Source organism: Anabrus simplex, chromosome 1 (genome assembly GCF_040414725.1).
Source record: "Anabrus simplex isolate iqAnaSimp1 chromosome 1, ASM4041472v1, whole genome shotgun sequence".
NCBI classification, from domain to species: domain Eukaryota; kingdom Metazoa; phylum Arthropoda; class Insecta; order Orthoptera; family Tettigoniidae; genus Anabrus; species Anabrus simplex.
In genome coordinates, this window is record NC_090265.1 from 864,472,906 (window position 1) to 864,493,599 (window position 20,694).

At 38.3% G+C, this 20,694-nt stretch overlaps 1 protein-coding gene across 3 annotated transcripts in view; it reads left to right on the top strand.

The window, feature by feature from the left end:
* The window catches only part of LOC136857653 (clavesin-2), an 81,812-nt gene that overhangs the window by 39,872 nt on the left and 21,246 nt on the right, over positions 1-20,694 (top strand). For all 3 annotated transcript variants that reach the window (XM_067136475.2, XM_068225262.1, XM_067136476.2), the window contains exon 4: positions 10,353-10,689. In XM_067136475.2, coding sequence (XP_066992576.2) covers positions 10,353-10,689 — 337 coding nt within the window. The remainder of the gene's footprint in view (positions 1-10,352; positions 10,690-20,694) is intronic.

The following is a 20,694-nucleotide window of genomic DNA, read 5'->3' on the forward strand; positions in this document are numbered from 1 at the left end:
GTTCTGTGGTGGTAGCCAGTCTGTTGACTTTGGTGAAGTACGTGTGGAAGTAACCTTTTGTAGTTGCGTATCAAGATACTATTATTATTGTAAGATAGTGTGCGGTAATAAATGATAGCTTGTATCCAAGAGAATAGACAATATGCGTAAACATAAATCAGCCTTAGCTAAGCGACGAATTGCTGAACTTTTAATAGGAAAGAGATGGGGATCAGCTATTACCGAACAGGAGTCTCCGTTGAAGAAACCAGGGACAAAAGGTCATGAAATGTTTTCGGAATCAGGTTGTTCTCATGAGGAAAGTGTCGCATCAACTTCAAGCCTTGTAAGTCCTGCACCTATAGCCAACAATCATGACATGACAGAAACTACAATCCCCATAACTTCGACTCAGGAAAAGTTGCATTGTGAAAAACAAAATGAAGGTGAATCATTTTCCGTTCTTTGGAGAAGGAGAAGAAGAGACAAGCTTCCAGAGTTACCAGTATTCGTAAAGAAGCTGCTAAGAAAGGAAGGGAAGGAAAAACATACAGTTCTGGTGACTTTTAGGTAATGAATCAGGAAGAAAACTTCACTTGAACTTTGCTTTAATTTTCCTGCCAATTGTAATTTTTACATTTAAATCCAATTCCCCCCCATAATACCGACACTCATATTACACAAACAGCAATAAATTCTCTTCAGTCTACTCCGTTACCACAACGGCCTTTGTTCAAATTTCATAAAGTAAATGAAAATGATGTAAGAAGAAAACTATCATTAATCAAATCACAAGCAATCGGAGTGGATGACATCCCAATATCCTTCGTCGTTACCTTGATAGATGTAGTATTGCCAATTTTAACCCACATATGTAACTTGTGTCTTTCGGAACGCTACTTCCCAACTGTTTGGAAGAATGCTTTAATTTTCCCAGTACCAAAAAAATATCTAGCAAATTCTCCATCTGACTATCGACCTGTCTGTATACTTTCTTCACTTTCGAAAGTCTTAGAAAAACTCTTGCATGAACAACTGCTCCAATATTTGATGCACCATTCGTTACTTGATCACTTGCAACCTGGATTTAAAAAAGGACATAGTACATCTACTGCTCTTCTAAAAATTACGGATGATGTAAGAAAAGCAATGGACGAACGTAAAGTGACCGTGCTCATTCTCCTAGACTTCAGCAGTGCTTTTGACACTGTCAGTATGGACATATGAATAGTGAAATTGCATTCCTTCCATCTTAGCCACGCTGCTCTCAATTTGTTCGCTTCCTACCTCCATAACCGACGACAGTGTGTTGTCATGAATGATAAGAGAACGGAGTGGAAGTACAAAGTTAATGGTGTGCCACAAGGATCTATACTCGGCCCACTGTTATTTATTTCATATTTGAATGGCATCTCTTCTAAGTTGAAAAACTGCAACTACCATCTCTATGCCGACGACCTTCAAATTTACTGCCACACAAAATTGAATGACATAAATGCAGCTATTAAAAATATGAACCGAAACTTAGAGCAGATCAGCTGTTATGCAGCTGAGAATTCTCTCTTCATCAACCCAAGGAAAACACAAGCTATCATACTAGGGCAGAGGAAACTGCTTGCCCATTTACACAGTCTACAAATTCCAGTCATTCAACTAAATGGCGTTGCTGTCCCGTTCTGTAAATCAGTAAAAAGCCTTGGAGTCACTATAAATGAAACTTTAAACTGGGATGAGCATGTCACTAACATATGCAGGAAAGTTCATTCATCACTTCATCCCCTTAAGATTCACCAGACCGTATTACCTCTCAACTTAAAAATAAAACTGGTTCAAACATTGATACTTCCAATTTTTAACTATTGTGATGTTGTGTTGCTGGATGCTACCAGTGAACAAAATAGGAAATTGCAGAGAGCTTTAAACTCCTGCATTAGATTTATTTTTTCATTGAATTTTGCTTCGCATGTATCCCCTTTTTATGCGCAATTTTCTTGGTTAAAAGTAGAGCAGCAGAGAAATCACCATGTATCAACCCTTATCTATCGACTTTTGACTGAAAATATACCTGAAAATCTCTCCAGTAATTTCAGTTTCCTATCTTCCTTTCATGACCGTGACACGCGATCTGGGTCAACAATTGCAATACCTCCACATCATACATCTGCCTTCAGTAATTCTTTCCTTGTGTCAGGCGCTAGAATATGGAATGCTTTACCCCCTGAAATTAGAAATTGTTCCTCATTAATTACCTTCAAAAGACAGTCTAAAGATTTCCTCTTGAATACGTAGGCTATATCATGTAGTTATGTGTGAATGAATGTATGGAGCAAATAATTCCCAAAAGTTTACATAAATTACTTTTATATTATATGAATTCCACTTAGAGTAGTTATTGAATTAATTTTTCTAATTTTAGACTTAGGATGTAATCTTTTAGTTTTAGTCTATATTAAGTTATTATATTATATACAGTGTGTTAAGTTTGAATATTAAGTTCGTATTCAGTATTAAGCCGCATAATGTGGTTAAGTGTAAGAGAGGGCCAAGAGCCCTAACTTCGCGACAAATAAAGACATCAATAAATAAATAAATAAATAAATAAATAAATAAATAATATTCAGCCAGTTGTAACAAAATTTGTATGGTATATGTATCACAGCTATATTAAGAAACCTGCATATGGAATTTTTGATTGCAGAATTTTTTCGAGTAGTAGAGATTTTTAAGTCCAAAATTTTAGATCATAAAAATTACACAAACTTTAGTATGATATCTCCTTATATAAATTATGTACAGAAAAATCGATACATAGTGCTTTTAAAAGCATTACAAATTTTCACTAACATGTTAATTAAATTTCATGAAAAAATGGAATAAAAATTTCAAAGAATTCAAAAATTTCTTTTTTTGAAAAAAATTGTATATAATGAAATATTTGTGATATACCTATGTTTTGTGTAGGTGACATTTCCACAAAGTTTAGTGAAAATCCATGTATTAGGTAAAAAATTTTTCTCCGGAGTGTCACCTTAAGTTATTTTATGAGAAGGTGGGGCATTGTGTGTCGGATCCACTGATTTTCAGTTCATAATCATTGTTCATCATCGTCTCTTTGAATTCTAGTCAGTGGATGGATTTTGGAATTATTTCAACTTTCAAAATTGTGAGTTGGATCTGCTGATTATTTTAATATTCGTTCATTTATTCTTCATCATGTTTTGAATTCTGGTCAGTGGATGAATTTTGGAATTTTAATTTTCATTACATTTTATCTCGCCTTTAAACAAGTATTGTCATTAGGGCCATTAAAGACCACTTTAAATAACTATTACACTTTTTTGGAAGTACTTTTTTCAGCCTTGAATCTATTATTAAATATAATTACAAAAACAGAAAATACAGAAATAACTAAATCAACACACAAAAACAGAAAATGAAATAATTAATGTACTATGTCATGATAGTGGTGATAAAAGTAATGAACACAATAAACAGAAAAATATAAACAAACACCTCTAATAAATGCCTACAAAATTTGAAGAAGTCAGATATACAGTGCATAACAGTCTTGATTGTACACCCCACTTAGCAGATATAATGTCTTTATAATTTCTAAATAGTACATAACCAGTGCACAAGACATGGATAAGTTATTGCACAAGGTGTTGAGAACTTGATGTTAGCGATCAAAAGTCTCGGTACACCATTTTAAAAGAATATGAGTGATATATGTTGTGTAGTGGCCTATTTGCTTGCAACAGTCTTGTTTGTACACGTTAGCTACCTCGTCGCTCGGGAACACTCCTAGCTAGCTGGTGTGTATCTGTGCTGTGCTAGTGTGTATAGTTTCGCAGTTAGTGGACCAGACCGTGTGTTACATAGGCCTAATGGGTAAAAGAACAGAGTTAAGTGACGAACTAAAAATGTAATTGTATCTCTCGGATTGCAAGGGTATTCTTTGCGTGAAATTGGACGCAAAGTAAATAAACCTCATTCCACAATACACTATGTGTTGAATAAATTCAGATATAGAGGAACCACGAAGAATTTGTCAAGGAAAGCAAAAGAAAAGATACTGAATAGGCGAGATGAACGTTATATTGTGAAACAAGTAAAGCAGAATCCACAATTAAGTGCACCTAAGATCCGCGTAATGCTGGAAGAAAGTACGAAGAAGAAAATGTCAAGTCAGACAATTCGTAGGGTATTGTGGAAATATGATTATCACGGTAGACGACCACGGAAAAGGCCGTTTGTTACTAAGAAAAATTGACAAGCCAGAATGAAATTTTGCAGAGAGTATGCAAACAAGGATTGCACATTCTGGAACAAAGTTATTTGGTCAGATGAGACTAAAATATCTCTATACGGTTCGGATGGAAACAGTTATGTATGGAGAAAAGTTAATACAGCCAATAAACCTGCAAATACGCTACCCACCGTAAAACATGGAGGTGGATCAATTATCATTTGGGGGTGCATGTCGTCTTGTGGAGTGGGAAATATAGAAATCATCAGTGGCATCATGGACAGATGGGGTTATTTAAACATTTTAAAGAACAACGTCAAACAGAGTGCAGTAAAAATGGGGTTGGGGTCTTACTACATATTTCAGCAAGACAATGATCCCAAACACACAGCTGATATTTGCAAGCAGTGGCTGATATGGAACGTACCATCGCAACTGCGAACTCCTGCCCAATCCCCTGACTTGAACCCCATAGAACATTTGTGGGTCGATCTAAAAAGAAGGGTTCATGCAAGGAAACCTCAATCACTAGAGCATTTAAGAAGTATAGTCAACGAAGAATGGGGTAAAACCGACCCAAAAATATGTCAGAAACTGGTTCATTCGATGCAGCGAAGGTGTAAAGCAGTTCTCAAGGCCAGAGGATACTCATCGGGGTATTAACGAGTGTTTTTGTGTGAACATTTTGCTATCTTCTGTAAGTGTACAAACAAGATTGTTGCATGATGAAACGCCTGGTTTTTGTACATTGCTTGAATTTGTGTTAAATTGTAAGATCACAGATCAGTTTTTTTATTATTTACAATGTTTATTAGTGTATCTATTACGATATGGGCAATAAAATACAACACAATAATTGTATACAAAAGTTTAACCGTTATTTCTTTGCAATAAGTTGGTGTACAAACAAGACTGTTATGCACTGTATATATAAATCTATATATAAATCTATATTCAGAGGATGTAATTTATTATAAATGGACATCATTCTTTATAGAGGGTAATTTGTATGTTTATCTGAAGTCTTGGCAATAAAAGCTAGTTCTTAAATTTACCTGCCAGTTTTCTAGGTGCGTACGAGAAAAGTTGACAAGTTAGATCCATATTGTCTCTGTTGCTGTTAACGAGCTATGGAGAAGCATGATCAGCTGAATACTTTCACTATGTATCCAGGCTCTGTTAAAGCAGTTCTATATGTGCTGTGATAATGTAGATTGCCAGGCTGCAGTTACAACTTTTATTTCATCATGTATATTCCAACTTGGGGCTACTGTATTATTCTCAGCAGAATGAATTGCAGCTTTTTTCTCTTGCGATAGGCTCTCTTCGTGAGAGCGACAATACCTTGGCCCAGGGGCTGAAGGAAACTTGTTGCATTTTGGATGAAAGAAAAATAAAAAGCCTTTAGGTTGGTTAAGTTCAAATCATTTATGTTGTGGGCTGTATACCTAGCTGTCTGATTCAGCAGGTCGTTTCTATTATGAGTGACCATATGACTGTTGAAACGAAGAAGCCACGTATGAAATGATGAGCTGTTGATTCAAGTTTTCTTCTGATAAAAGTAGTTGCAGGGTAGAGTATCCATGTTTATATTTTTAAAAGAACATGATTTTGTTTGACTTGCCAATCATCCATGGATGGAGATTTTCTCTGCTGTTCTCATTACATACAAGGACAGGAGTTGTGTACTGCGAGCTCCGCCTGGACACTGTCACCTTCGGTTCCTAAGGTGCTACTTTGGAAAAGTTGTAGAAAAGTTGTGTTTCATCTGTATTGAACACTTACGTAGCCTATACTTTTCTCTCACGTGGTCAAATTCATGCAACCGGCTGTTTGTACCTTCTTCAGCTTTGTTTGCTTCACCTGAGTCTCTCTTTTGGAATTGGTGCAGCCAATCTGAAGAACAATTGAAGTCTTCAAATTGTAAATCCATAACAATCTCAATTGCTCATGACTGAATTATAGGCCCACTTAAAGCTACATTGGAAGCGCACATATGGTTGAACCATTCTAAAAGTAATGTTTTGATATCTTGGTACTTTGCACTACAGAGTCACTTACATTTGTTTCTGGAACCTGATGCAGCTGCATTAATGATTTGTATACAATCCTAAATCACAGTAGGCAATGTAGACTTGGTGATTCCAAACTGTTCAGTGATTGTTCCTGTTGTTCTTGAGGAATATTCTATTTTTTCTGGAGATCTATAGCTGACTGTTTCTTCTTGGCTGTAACGGAAGTCTTATTCTTGGCATGTTTTTATGTTCTGATGAGATACACTGATCGCTACTGCCACCTTAAACAGTAAAATTGTAGATGCTTAATAATATTATTTCTCTACATTTAATGTGCACATTATTGAAATTAGTTTGTAGGCTAAACATTCAAGCTGGTTGTTGATTCAGTGACGTGCACAATTGTCAATCTAATTGCACCAAATCAATGTTAACCCACTTACTCATTGGTTAACATACAAAATATTTATGACTTGATAATGGTTACATGTTATTATTCTCATGGTTTGCGACGTAAAGCCACTAGCAAAAAAAAAAGTTTACTTCCAACTACAGTAATTTCTTGCATTCCTACATGAGAAACACCTCAAAAAGCACAATGGATTGAGTCAGTGATCCACATTAGAGATATGACAACATGGGGGGGGGGGGGGGGAGTAAAAAAAAGTTCATAGTTTGTGATAACTAAGGAGTCATTCCATAAGAAATAATACATTCCCTACCACGATCAAAATGTTATTCATGTTAACTGAGTGTTCATCTTAGGCGAGCTAGTATTAATGTTTTACTGTACCAGCAAGCTAAAGCAGTAGCAAAACAGTCAATGAATACAAGCAGGTAATTGAAAGAAACAAATGAGTGACAAATCAACTAATATATAGAAAGACAGGTATATTCTTGTTCCTTACCTGAGTAATCAAAAACAAACTGTAGTAGTAAAAGCTAGATTGTCTGATCTTCATATTAATGATATCTTACAAGGTTCTGGCTCAGGTTAATGAATATTGTACTTCTTTCTTTATTCATGTCAGAATATTGCAACATGTAAGCATAAAAAGAAACAACAGTAAATAACATAGTTTAATACAATTCTAACACTGAATTACATTACATTGGCCCAGTACTGTGCTACTTGCAGAACCGTGCCTGTAAATCTTCCTGGGTGCAGGTTAGAGGAGCCAAAGGGAGTTGAATAAGATGGGTTATTTAAAGCCACAAGTGGTACCTTTCCAATCCTAGCCTTTTCCCATCCTTTCTTCACTGAAAACCTTCAATGTATTAATGTGATGTTAAACCAGTAGCAAAAGAAGAAAGATTAACTTAAGAACTTGATGAAACAAAGTAACGTGCATGCTGCAGATTACGCTGGTGTGCTGCTTTAATTATTCTTTATGCTTTAACTATTTGATAGGAGGGAATTTCTACTGGTGAATCCTCAGAGTACTCCAAGTAAAAAGTAACCAAAATCTGAAGATTATTTAAGGAGAATCAGAACTTTCCGTCATAAAAACAGGATTATTATTTACATAGATGACAGTTAGGTGATAATTTTATGTTGCCAGAATCGCAACCAATAGAAGCTCTTCAAATAGGTTGATACTAGTCTATGCTGGATCCAAAAGTTCCCTCAATCCCTACTAACCGTGACCTGAAGTCATACCCGATGGCTTCCCATGCCATGACGCCAGGATTATCGCTGTGCCTCTCAAAAACATTGGAAGAATGAGACTTCCCCCCAGGTCGCCGCCATACTCGCAGATGATGGTCATCTGGATAGTGCAGAACCGTGATTCATTGCTGAACACAATGCAACTCCATTCATCACCAGTCCATGCTTCCTGGTCATGGCACCACTCTAAACACAGCCGTTTGTATTGTGGTGTTAATGGCAGCCTACACATGGTATGGTAATTTCCTCTGCCGGCTGCTGCTAGTCTCCAACCAATGGTAAGGGATGACACAGAATGTTCTAGGGAGTCAATTACTTGTTCTTGGATGGCAGGCGTAGATGTGATGGGCCACGAACCTACTACGCTGTCGTAGTAGGGAGAGAGGTGATACTCCCAGGTGGTGGATAGGAGGGGGCCCTAACCGGCTTGCCGGCGAAAATAGCTCTCGCAGACCAAACACATGTGGGGAACGCAGATGAAGAATACACCCATGGTATCCCCTGCCTGTTGTGTAGGAGGCGACTAAAAGAGGCGACCAAGGGATGCTGAATTTTGAACCATGAGATTACCTGTGATAAGTATAGTACGCAAACCTTTTCTTGATACCAAGTTCTGATTCAGCACTAGTGAGCTCAGGTATCAAGAAAAGGTTCGCGTACTATACAATCACACGAGGAACACCGTGAGTCTACTTTTGTTGTGATTAGTTCCACTGTGTGGAATACCATGGGTCTGAGGGTGGATCACTATGGGTTTACAGTACCCGTGTATAGTGTCACCACTATAACTGAGGCTCTCCTCTGCCCAGTTTTGGTTGGAACACCCCAAGGAGAGAAAAAAAGAGGATATCCTCACTGAGGTGTTTCAGTAACTGGTTGTGGACATCATGGGTCTGCGTTTCGACGAACACCATGTGTCTGGGCGTTGCCTGTGATTAGTACCCACTATGAGAGGAACACCACGGGATAGTATGAGTCCCTGTGATTAGTACCACTATGTGAGGAACACCTTGTTTTTGTGTTGCCAATGGGTGGTACCGTTATGTGAAAAACACCATAGATTAGTGCTACTGTACGCAGTACATTTACCTGTGAATAGTACCACAATGTGAGGAACACAGTGTGTCTATGAATGATTAGTACCGCTACATGAGAAATGCCATGGTTCTACTTTACTACCGATAAGTACCATTATGAGTGGCTGTTGACCTGGATTTTGGACCCCTTTAGACAAGAAGCACAATTGATTCAGGATTGTGCTTTGGAAGCAGCCAGTTGGTAAGTGTATACTATTGTTTTTAGTTAGTTTCTGGGAAGGTGGGGCATTGCGGGTCAGATCCACTGATTGTTTAGAGTTCATAATCATTGTTCGTCGTCGTGTTTTTGAATTCCAGTCTGTAGATTGATTTTGGAATTATTTTTAACTTTTAATATTCTGAGTTGGATCCGCTGATTATTTTACATTCATATGCATCCATTCATTGTTCAACAAGTTTTGAATTCTGATAAGTGGATGAATTCTGGATTGTCATTAAATTTTGTCTCATTTCGTACCATTAGGGGCTGATGACCTAGATGTTAAGCCCCTTTAAACGACAAGCATCGTCATCATCATCAGATGTGAAGGAGTTATGATGCGCTTGGTGCGCAATACGGTGATCCTCCCTTGTGGTGGTCAGACGTGGTCGACCGGAACTTGACGAGTATGCCTGCCCTCACGTCATGCAGTCCAATATGCGGCCCCTGTCATATCCGAATGCCCCAAAATTCTGGATACTGGCACGATTCATCCATCCAGCCAAATGGAGACCCACAATGAGGTCCCTTCAAACTCTGTCAGGTGCTGATAACGCTATCTCACAAGAGTATGCATCATCTCCATGTTCTTCACAGTGATCATTCAACGTCTGATGCTGTTCACGCCCCTTCTATACCCTACCTGGCCTGGTAACAACAGTAAACACAAACAACACTAATGCACTCTGGTGGCTGTTCTACTTGTCTCAGAGAATTGCAACTGTAATCATTTACATACTCACCGATGGTGTGCACATGTATGAAGTTACATTGACATCCAACCACACCTTCTGGGTGCTTCTACTTTTTTGTTATGCAGTATATAATGAAAGCAAAAATTAAATGTGAAAGTAGAATTCTGCATCAGTAACGTAAACTATCCCCGATGTTATATTTGATTTAAGAATTCATCTTAGAGATCCCAGTGCATAATTAATTAATAAGAACACTATGAAAATGGATTATAAAGTTGACAATATAATTTCTAAACCAGTCGGCTACTGTCTACCAAAAAAAATGCCAAGAATCCAGATGCTGATACTGCTTTTTTCCCCCCTATATTTTCTGGATTTTTTCCTCCCATTTTTGTAATCTCATTTGTGTGTGAATAATTGAGCAATCCTTTTCTTTTCTTCTTTCCTAGGAAAGGTCGTTGTGTGCTAGTGATTTTTACTGCAAACTGGGACCACTGTGCCTACTCACTAGTCACCATCTACCGTGCTCTACTTCTCTCACTTGAACATCTCGTAGAGAAGCCTCGCAACCAAGTTAATGGTTTCGTGGTAGTAGTGGACTGGAGTGAGTTTTCTTTCAGACAATCATCCAACTTGAATCCTCGTATTCTCAGGCTTATGATTGAGGGCTTACAAGATTGCTTCCCTGCTCGCTTCAAGGGCATTCATTTCACCAATCAACCGTGGTATGTTGAGGGTGCTCTTACTCTTATTCGACCATTTCTGAAGGAAAAAACGAAGGAGAAGGTAAGTAAACAAATTGCTTTACCATAGCATGTTATCTGAAGCAAATAGGCTTACTGGAGCTTGAAGTATGTGGATATTTTATCTATTTTGAGTGATATAATTGCAGTAATTCCAACCATTAGTTGCTCATTTTTGAATACTTGCTGATTTTTCCTTATATCTTTAACTACACACATCAAAGTAGTTTTTCATCACTGTATCATTTAACTGTATTGCTATCTTATCTGTCCTATGCAGACCAGAAAGATGACTCTTATGATGTTTATACACATATAACTTCATGTATCCCAACTCACATTCATCAATGAATGTTGTATAAGTCTTGTTCCTGATGATCATTGGAAGAATGTCTGGAAGTGTTAAGTCTAAAGCCTGACCATATTGCCTCAGATATACTGTCCAGCACATGCAGGGCCACTGTGCACCACTGCTAGTCATGTCTGGCAATGTCACAGCTGTACGATAAAGGGGCGCTATTTTCTGACCCATAGTGACACCATATTGCTAGCATTTTGTAGGAGAATTTGTTTTAATGATTGATACAGTATGTGCTCCATTGTGCGGTTCTCATTAACGACTTCCTTCTCAATCACAATATCGCTAGACTAGAGTGGCCACTATGGTGAACATGAATCGTATCGAATATATCTGGAATAGAAAGAAGAGGCTGATTATGGATGTCATGACCCTCAACTACTCTTGAGAGATCTATGCTGAATCACCATTGAGGAGTGGGACAGTTAGGACCAAAGTTACTTTGATGAACTAGTAGACAGTATGCCAAGATGAATTTAGGCATTCATCAATGCAAGGGGATGTGTTACCTGGTAATAAAGGTTCTGGTGTGTGCTGTATACAGATTGAGTAATCAAATTAATAATTAAATACTTTATTTATAAGGTCCTCCTTTTCAATACAATGTTGTGCAATGTACTACATTACATCTTAGTTTGGGACTAGTTTCAACCTAAAAACTAGGCCATCATCAGCCATAACCCAAATTACACAATTACATCAGATGGTCCAAAACAATGTACAAACACAATGGCATTAAAATGAACTGTGTGTAGAACACACAGGCATAAAATAAGACTGGGTTCTTAATTGTGTTGCGTTCCGTTAAAATGTTCAAATGATCTACAGACAAATGTGTGATCACAGCGACATTTCCATGTTAGGCAACTTCCTTTTTATCCAATTTTGGAATGCCATTCTCTTATCCTCCTCCTCCAATTCCCAGATTTTGATCTTTGGTTTCTTCTTCAGTACAGTTTTAGGGTTTTTTACTTGTTTTAATTCCACAATTAATAATCTATGATCACCTTCATACCTTCACTGGGGATTATCTTCGTATTCATGATGTATCTTCCCCATTCTCGGTCTGTTGTTATAAAATCAATGAGTGTTACATACTGTCCATCCCAACTATATTGGCTGATCTTATGGCTATGCCTCTTCATAAACCACGTGTTATTATCTGGTTATTTCTGATGCAAAAGTCCAACAGTTTCTCTCCATCTTCATTTCTATCGCCATACCCATGTGGGCCCAGAATATTCTCATATCCCATTCTATCAGTTCCCACATGAACATTCAGATCTCCCTTTATCATGATCCCATCTCCAACAATATGTGTTTCCAGTTCGTTGAGGAAATCTTCTTTTTCTTCCATGCTACATCCTGTCTGTGGAGCATACACCTGTACTATCTTCAGTAATTCCTTATTTACATTTATGTGCATTATTATAATTCTTTCATTTACATACTCAAACGTCGGCTATTGGTTCAACATTCTGATTCACTATAAATCCTACTCCATTTCTTTTCTCTATACTGTTACCCATCCAGTACAAGGTGTACCCCTTTCTTCATTCCTTTCCCTTTCTATTTTGCTTCACTTAATCCCAGGATGTTGAGTTTTTGTCTCTCCATTAGATCAATCAATTCATTTTCCTTCCCATTCATCGTTAAAATATTTATTGTTCCGAATTGGGTTTTGTTCTCTGATCTAACACTTGCACGAACATCATACTGTGCATGTGTAGCCAGAAACTTGTCAATTCGATTTCCATTTTTAAACTTCCATCCGAGGCTTGTATTATAGTTGAAAGCAAGTACAAATTTACTCATCTGCTGACCTGCTAAGCCTAACGCATCTGAAGATTTTCTTTCGGGGTTTACTCCCTTAGCCTTTGAAGATCGCTCTTCTCCACAAGGTAGTGGTTTCCTCTTCTAATTTTCCCCAGAGAGGATGGGTTGCCTCAGCCACCATCTTTGCCATTCTGAAGGTCTCCTCCTCTGCCTAAGATGATGTTAAGGTCTTCATCTGTAACCCTGGGCATGGGCTCCATGTTATACCCTGTGAGACTGGGTCCCTGCCTGAACTTAGCTCTCCTTCATACCGGCCTACTGATGTGGAGGATACTCACCCCCGCAACGTGGATGCACCAGACAAAAATCACTCAAGTGACAGAATGGAAAGGTGACCCTATCTCCCTTGAGCCGGGTTAATGGTTGTGTATGATGGCACAATGAATGGCAAGGGAAATGCATAGTGTCAAAATGTAATCGCAAGTTACATTTTCACCATGCCTGGTGTAGAGGATTTCTACTACGATATAATTGTGTTTAAGCTTGACAATATAGATGGAATTGTTTGTGCCTGCATTAATTCAGTGGTAGAGACTCATGAATGCACGAAACAATCATAGCTGTGAATAACACGTTATAATGGAAAGCATGCATGAAGACTATGTTCAGGTGCCATACAGACTGAGAACTTCCTACTCGTGGATAGGTCTTGCATTAACTGAGGCAGCAAGTGCATGCACCTCTGAGGGTAGGAAACCAAACAATGCTGAGGCAGGTTTGAGTCCCAGGTAGTCAGGGTTATCAGATGTCTGAAATCAAAATACAGGACAGATGTATGATCGGGGAAATCGACGGGCTCGTATTCTACTCGTTATAAACTTCGTTTCAAAATGATGCGCTTATTTGACATCATAGTGCAGTTTATTAATGCATGCCTTTAACATTTATACACAGACTGAAACTTACAGTACCGAGCAAGTTGGCCACCTGGTTTGCGTCATATAGCTATGAGCTTGTATTCGGGAGACGATGGGTTCGAACCCCACTGTCGGCAGCCCTAAAGGTGGTCTTCCGTGATTTCCCATTTTACACCAGGCAAATGCTGGGGCTGTAGCCTGTCTTTAAAGCCATGGTCGATTCCAATTCTATCCCTTTTTTATCCCATCGTCACTGTAAGACCTACCTCTGTTGCTTCTTATTTCAATTTCAATATATTTTCATTTCTCTGGAGTGCTGTTAACAGTTTTGTCATTCTTAGCTATTTCATAAAAATCTCTGCATGACATTGAAAAAAAATTTCTAGAAATGAACAGCTCAGACCTAATCAAGTCATTATAACATATTTCTCACGGCTGACAATTTCACACAGACATGCGGTGAACTTGGACTACCTCAGGTAGCTGTCCGCTTTAACACGTCTTATTCGCCGGGATGGATAACCCGAGAACTACAAACAATAAAATATCAAACAATTTTTAAAATCTACGAACTCACACCAGATAAAGAAACTAAGATGTGAAGAAATCGATCCTCTTTGAAAGATTTATGCGATCTGAAGGGAGACCAAAGAAAGAAGAAAAGCTCTTGGTGCTTATCAGAGGTGGAAACGCTGGCGTATTTCTCTCGAGGTTCAAAATATGGGACAGTTGTCATCCTGGATAGGAACTGTCCGGGATGTGGGACATTTAACAAGAATACGGTACTGTCCCGTAAAATCCAGAACGTCTGGCAATCCTGCAGGTAGTACCTCCTTTTTCGTCTTTTAGTCTAAGTACATACCTCCTTAATTTTATAACTTTTTTCGCCTAAAACATGTCCGTTATACATGCATCATTGTCGTGAATTTGTGATGTCTCTGAAATTATGACTATTAATAAAAAGGCTGCATCCTTGCACAGTTGGTACTTGTGTCCCAATATGAGAGGTATTCCAAACAGTGCTTATACCAACTTCTTCATTATGACCAGACTTCATAAGAGCATCTTTAACAGGAGGCAGTAGCGTAGCCAGGATCGGCCAATGGGGGGGACTTACAGTTACAAAATTAAGATATAACATAATGAAAGTGCTCGTGCTTGTGCATGTCTGGTACGCGCATGCATGACTGTCATAAGGATACTGATACAAGAGTGAATTACTGTATGTGATATTCAGATTGCAATACATTACAAAATTCTTACTTTAAAATACAGAACAAGAACAATATGATCGAGGTCAGCAGTTTTATCTCAAACGGTATGTTCAGTTTACAATCTAAAATCTAATTTTCGAGGCTTCCTAGAAAATAAATTTAACACATCTGTTGGTTTTACAACTATGTCTCTGTGAATGTTCAAGGGAGCCAACCCGTTGAGTCGACTTTCACTTGTATTTCTGAGGTAGGTTTTAAGGCGTCTTAATATTGAAAATGATCTCTCACTGGCTGCAGTGGTGACAGGTAGGGTGGCAAACACTCTCAACAAGCAGTAGATTGCAGGGAGTTTATCTTGATCACATAAAAGAAGTTTATTGTTTACTGTCAGTTTCTATTTATTTTCTTTTTGTGAAAGTTCAATGGGGGGGGTTCTAACCCCCAGTAACCCCCCCCTGGCTACGCTCCTGACAGGAGGTAATCTTCTAAGTACCCCAGCATTGTTTAGGGTTCCAGTGTGCATTGCCTGATGGTTTTCTTCTCTCAGATCTCTTGTGATATAGGTGTTGCGACTGTAATGGTTTCTGTTGTGTATCTCCATAGATGAGTAACATATTGATGTATTTTAATATGTTGCCAGTATAGATTAGTAAAAATAATTGTGTTCACTTCATGTACATGAGTGAATGAATCAAGGTTTGTGTTGTGACCTTTTATTACAGATATGAAGTTCAGACAGAATACGTTCGTAACATAACATTGTGTTATATCAAAAGACTCTCTGCTAACATGTAGGTACAATGAAGCTATGAATTACTAAATGTGTGCATAGAACAGGATTTCAACTGTGGTTCATTTTTCAGTTCTCAAAGACCTTATCGATTCACCTACAATGGCAGCACACTCTTGGCTCGCAAGAGGCACTCTACTAATGCATGCCCTTTTCTCTTTATCCTTGTCATATCTCTAATTCATGTTTTTTGGCATTTGTTTAGGTTTAGCCACTGCAGTTCACTTCGTACAACCCATTAACTAGATTGTATTAAGTGGTACATGTTTTATAACAGCACACAATAAACAGCATGATTGTAGAATGGTCCTTCTATCTTGGCACAATGAGTGCATTGATTAGTTTTTCCTGCACAAGGTTAGCTCGATTTACATTGCCAACATCTAGGTGGCAAGCAGAGCAATATCAACCTTAAGAACTAACAGTGTTGAATTTTAAGGAGCTGTTGGACCACTCTATATACAATTCTCTTCTAAATTTAGACTACATGGTTTATTTGGACCCAACAGTGACATGGAACCTGTTTTGGATGCTGTGTCTGTGTACAAAAATGATTTGCCAGGTTTTACACATTAAGTTAAGGCATTGACGATGGGCCCCGAACGGAGGCTGCTACCCCATGTAGACTGGATAATTCAAGCCTCGAAGAAAGAAATGGCACTGCTGCACTTATACTACTTTAACTCGAAATGTATACAGGATTAACCTCACACTTGGGACACAGTATCCAGTATTCAGGAGATAGTGGGTTCGAACCCCACTGTCGGCAGTCCTGAAGATGGTTTTCCGTGGTTTCACATTTTCACACCAGGCAAATGCTGGGGCTGTACCTCAGTTAAGGCCACGGCCACTTCCTTCCGACTCGTAGCCCTTTCCTATCCCATCGTCGGCATAAGACCTATTATGTTGGTGCAACGTAAAGCCAGTTGTAATAAAAAAAATTGAAAAAACGACGACAACTTGGGACTTGTACTCCCTAGGTTGCTTCGTAGTCTGTACGTTGGAATACTTTTCAAAGCAACTCCTTTTGTGGTTCCATTTAATAGTCCTAAGTGCAGTGTAGTATGAATGCTGTATTGGTGCTATTCGTGTACTCATGGTTTTCAAGTATGCAAGGATTTCTCTTTACGGCTACTCCCCGTTTAGTGTTAGCCATTAATCATTAGAAATATTTAATTCACTGTCACTCGGTACCTATTATAACCAGTCTGTACATATTTAATCACAATTATCGGTAATACTAACATAAATGGTCCTTTATTGGACATAAATTTTCCAGCTAACTCACTCCTGGTTGCCAGCGTCTCGCCCCCCGTGTGCCAAGCTGGGCTCATCAGTTCCCCATGGGAATCAACATCTATATCAATTATCGGTAGCCATCGGCAATTGAATATGCCACGCCATGTTGACATCTGCACTGGAGTTCCAGGGAATAACTCTACATATGTGACATTATTTTGCTAAATACATGAAGGTTTAAAGAAAGAAAGAAAGAAAGATGCAGCAATAATTTATATTTCATGACTACACAGTTTTGAACTCATAATCTCGCCGACAATTTTATCAATAATCAAGGAAATAAAAGGTGCATAAATGTGAGAATTCTCATAGTCCGTCACCAATTGTTGGCTGTCACCTATTGTCAGCTGAGAAACTACGAGAATTCTCAGGGCCGCCCATGTGGCACATCAGATAATGAATCTGCGTATAAATGGTGAAATACTTTATTGTCACATAGGGCACGTTGCCATGGACACACCATCTTGTACAATGATTCTCAGTGCGAAAGAACACCTGATGCCCGTGCGTAAAAACGGGGATCTGCAGGGCCCGTTAACAACCACTGGTCGCAATATTACGGAGACCTCTGGGGCTGTTCATCAATGTGTTAAAGGGGAACTGGTGTTTATATTGGGAAGAAATACCTATTATTGCAGAACACAGTCCTGCTTCATCTTTCAAACTTTATATGATTGAAAATTAATCTTAAAATTTCCTTTATCAAAGAGAAACATGCTATTTATTTTGGGTAGGTTTATGAGAAAGTATTGAAATACATTCCTTGGCATCCCCTTAACCCATTCTAGTCTCAATAAATGGCCACATTGTTGACTGTGGAATCAGATTTAATTTGCCCACCAATAGTTTGAGTGTACCTGTCACACAAAAACATGCATAAAATACTAATGAAGATAATTCAATAAAATTTTGCGTTCATGATATTGAAAGTTATAGCTTACCCATTATTCTTTCCTTGAACGACTACTGGCTGTGGTACAAATATTTCATTTGAAGTAATTTCAAAGAGAGCAGGTTCGTGTTCTCTAAAATTGTCTTAAGTTTGGACGGTGGCCGGACTCTAAATTTTTCATATTTCTGAAACACTGTTGTATCCACGAAATATATATATGTGTCACGATTAATGTCTTCGTTCTCCAATTTTGAGTTGCTTTGGTTCTTTTGTGTCACTGGCCGTGCACGTTTGGAAGGACCTGGCCCAGCATTTTCACTCTCACTTTTTTCAATACTCTTCGCACTCAAATAACTTTCACTGTTGCTGTCACAACCCTCGAACTCAGATTCATTTTCCAAAACTTAATTATTGCCATAATCACCATCTAAAATACTGTCTACAAATGCATTCAAACTCTCATCATTATCGTGATGCCGGTTCTACTGCATAATGAATACTGAATACCGATGAAAATAAACTGTTGTTCAACAATCCCAGTGTCGTACACAAATACAGTACGTCTCTAGTTTCTTCCTAATGAAGTTTAGGTGAGAACTTACATTGAAAAGGGAATCTAATATATGAAAATAAGTGAGACATTGAGTCATTGTGAGCTGAGCTCGTCATTTGATTCATGTGTTAAAACACCCCATGCGACCACAGCTCGTCAAATGATGCGAATGGGTTAAATGTTTTCTGGATCCATCACTGCTTGCAAATGAGCGTGCTGATGTTTATTGACATGTGTAGCACAGGCATGGGAGCAGCTTGCGAAGCACGGGAGCCTTCATGTACACTCGCTGCCAAGGTTTATTAGCAAATGTTAACAAGCTGGGAATGTAGAATACAAATCACATTCTGATACGCTGCTGATACAAACATTTGAATATTATCTCTTCATCCATGTCTGTCAAACTACTTGCTTACATTGTCATAATGTCAGTTCAGTCATCATTTTGGTCAGCTTTCGAAATCAATGACTATCATAATCCTTTCAAGTTCCTGCTCCATTATTAAAAAAAAAAAAATGTATTCCTGGAGTTAGGATTTGACTTCCATCTTTATCCACTTATACACACTGCCTAGCAGTCTTACACACTGTCTTCTCACTTCTACCTACAGACTTAGCAGCCGTTTTCACAGCTTTACAGAATTTTAAAACATTGTATGTGATATTTCTGCTCTGTGAATGGATCACTTTAAATGATTTCTTTGTAGGTGTTTCCATTTTATAAGGAACTGCAGGTTCATTGACAAACACACAAATATGCACACAAAAAAACATCTTGACACCAATTCACTGCACATGAGCATTGACAACATAGTTGCTAGGACTAATACTAGTGTTCTGTGAAAACCTGACTGTACCATTTGTGCTGAGCTAACAGATTGAATCACTTGTGTATAACGGCTAATTCTTCTCGCTGCTGCCGATAATCACTCTTCAGACATTTAATACAAACTTCCAAGACAGTAAGGCTGATTGTTGTGTGCCCTTTACTAGCATTGCCAGTAGAAAGTTTTTCTTCTATGATCTCTATAGTGTGTAGAATTAGAGTTGCATCTGTAGATTGAGAATGTTGTTACTTTGAGAGCTACCAGGTTGATAATGGACACTGGACATCAAATATTCCTGTTCCTGTTCAGGACAGCCATTCCCACACAGCTGAAAGTATCATACATCATATTGAGCAATGTTATGCATGTTTGACTTGTCGAGGTATGTTGGTATTTGTTTGCAGCGCATTACAAATTTATGATATTGTCACTGGGTTCTTGATACTGCTTTCTCAGTTTTAGCTACTCTGATGAACAAGACCAGGACATCTGAGAATGATACTGGTATTTAGGCCCATGTGTAGAGGTCACATTCCTTATTCAAAGCTGCTTTCAGGTCCCCTAAAAAGTAACAAGTACAATGAGATGTGTGATAAGACAACATCATTTGTCTTTGTAGAAATTTCAAGTTAACCCTGCAGTTAGGGGCAAGCACCTGTAAGCTTGCATTCAGGAGATAGTGGGTTCAAACCTCACTATCGGCAGCCCTGAAGATGGTTTTCTTTGATTTCCCATTTTCAGACCAGGCAAATGCTGGGGCTGTACCTTGATTAAGACAACGGCTGCTAACTTCTGATTCCTAGCCCTTTCTTGCCCATCCTATCGTCACCATAAAACCTATGTGTGTAAGTGCGACGTAAAGCAACTTGTAAGTCTATAGAATAAGAAGAATTTTTTAAGAACATACATTCCATCCAATTTTTCTCCATTTTGTGAGAATGTGATGAGAGGAGGATTGAACCAATGAACATTCATTTCTGACTTAGTGTCTTTTAGCAGCTATTCTGATACTGTTTCCTCTGATACAAGTCCTTATTTGTAATCCTTGATCTATTCTAGCATGATTATAATATAATTAAAATTTTACACATTACTGTCAACATCACTATGGAACAGGTGATCAGACAGTATTCACAGACAGAACTGATGATCGTGATATTCCTGGACTAAAATACAACAGCATTCATGACAAAAGTTTCAGTATAGGCAATAGTCTAGTGTAAATTTTGTTGTGGAAATGAGTTACATAGCTACTGGCTTCCCACCAAGATGGCCACGGTTCAGATTACGGCCAGTTCATATGGGACAAATGAAATGAAAAATCGTCTTAGGAGTTCGGAATCCACGATATCAATGGCAGTGATCTGTCATTTCATTTCAGACATCGCATTGAAACTCTTTTGTAATGTCTGCCTGTTTGTT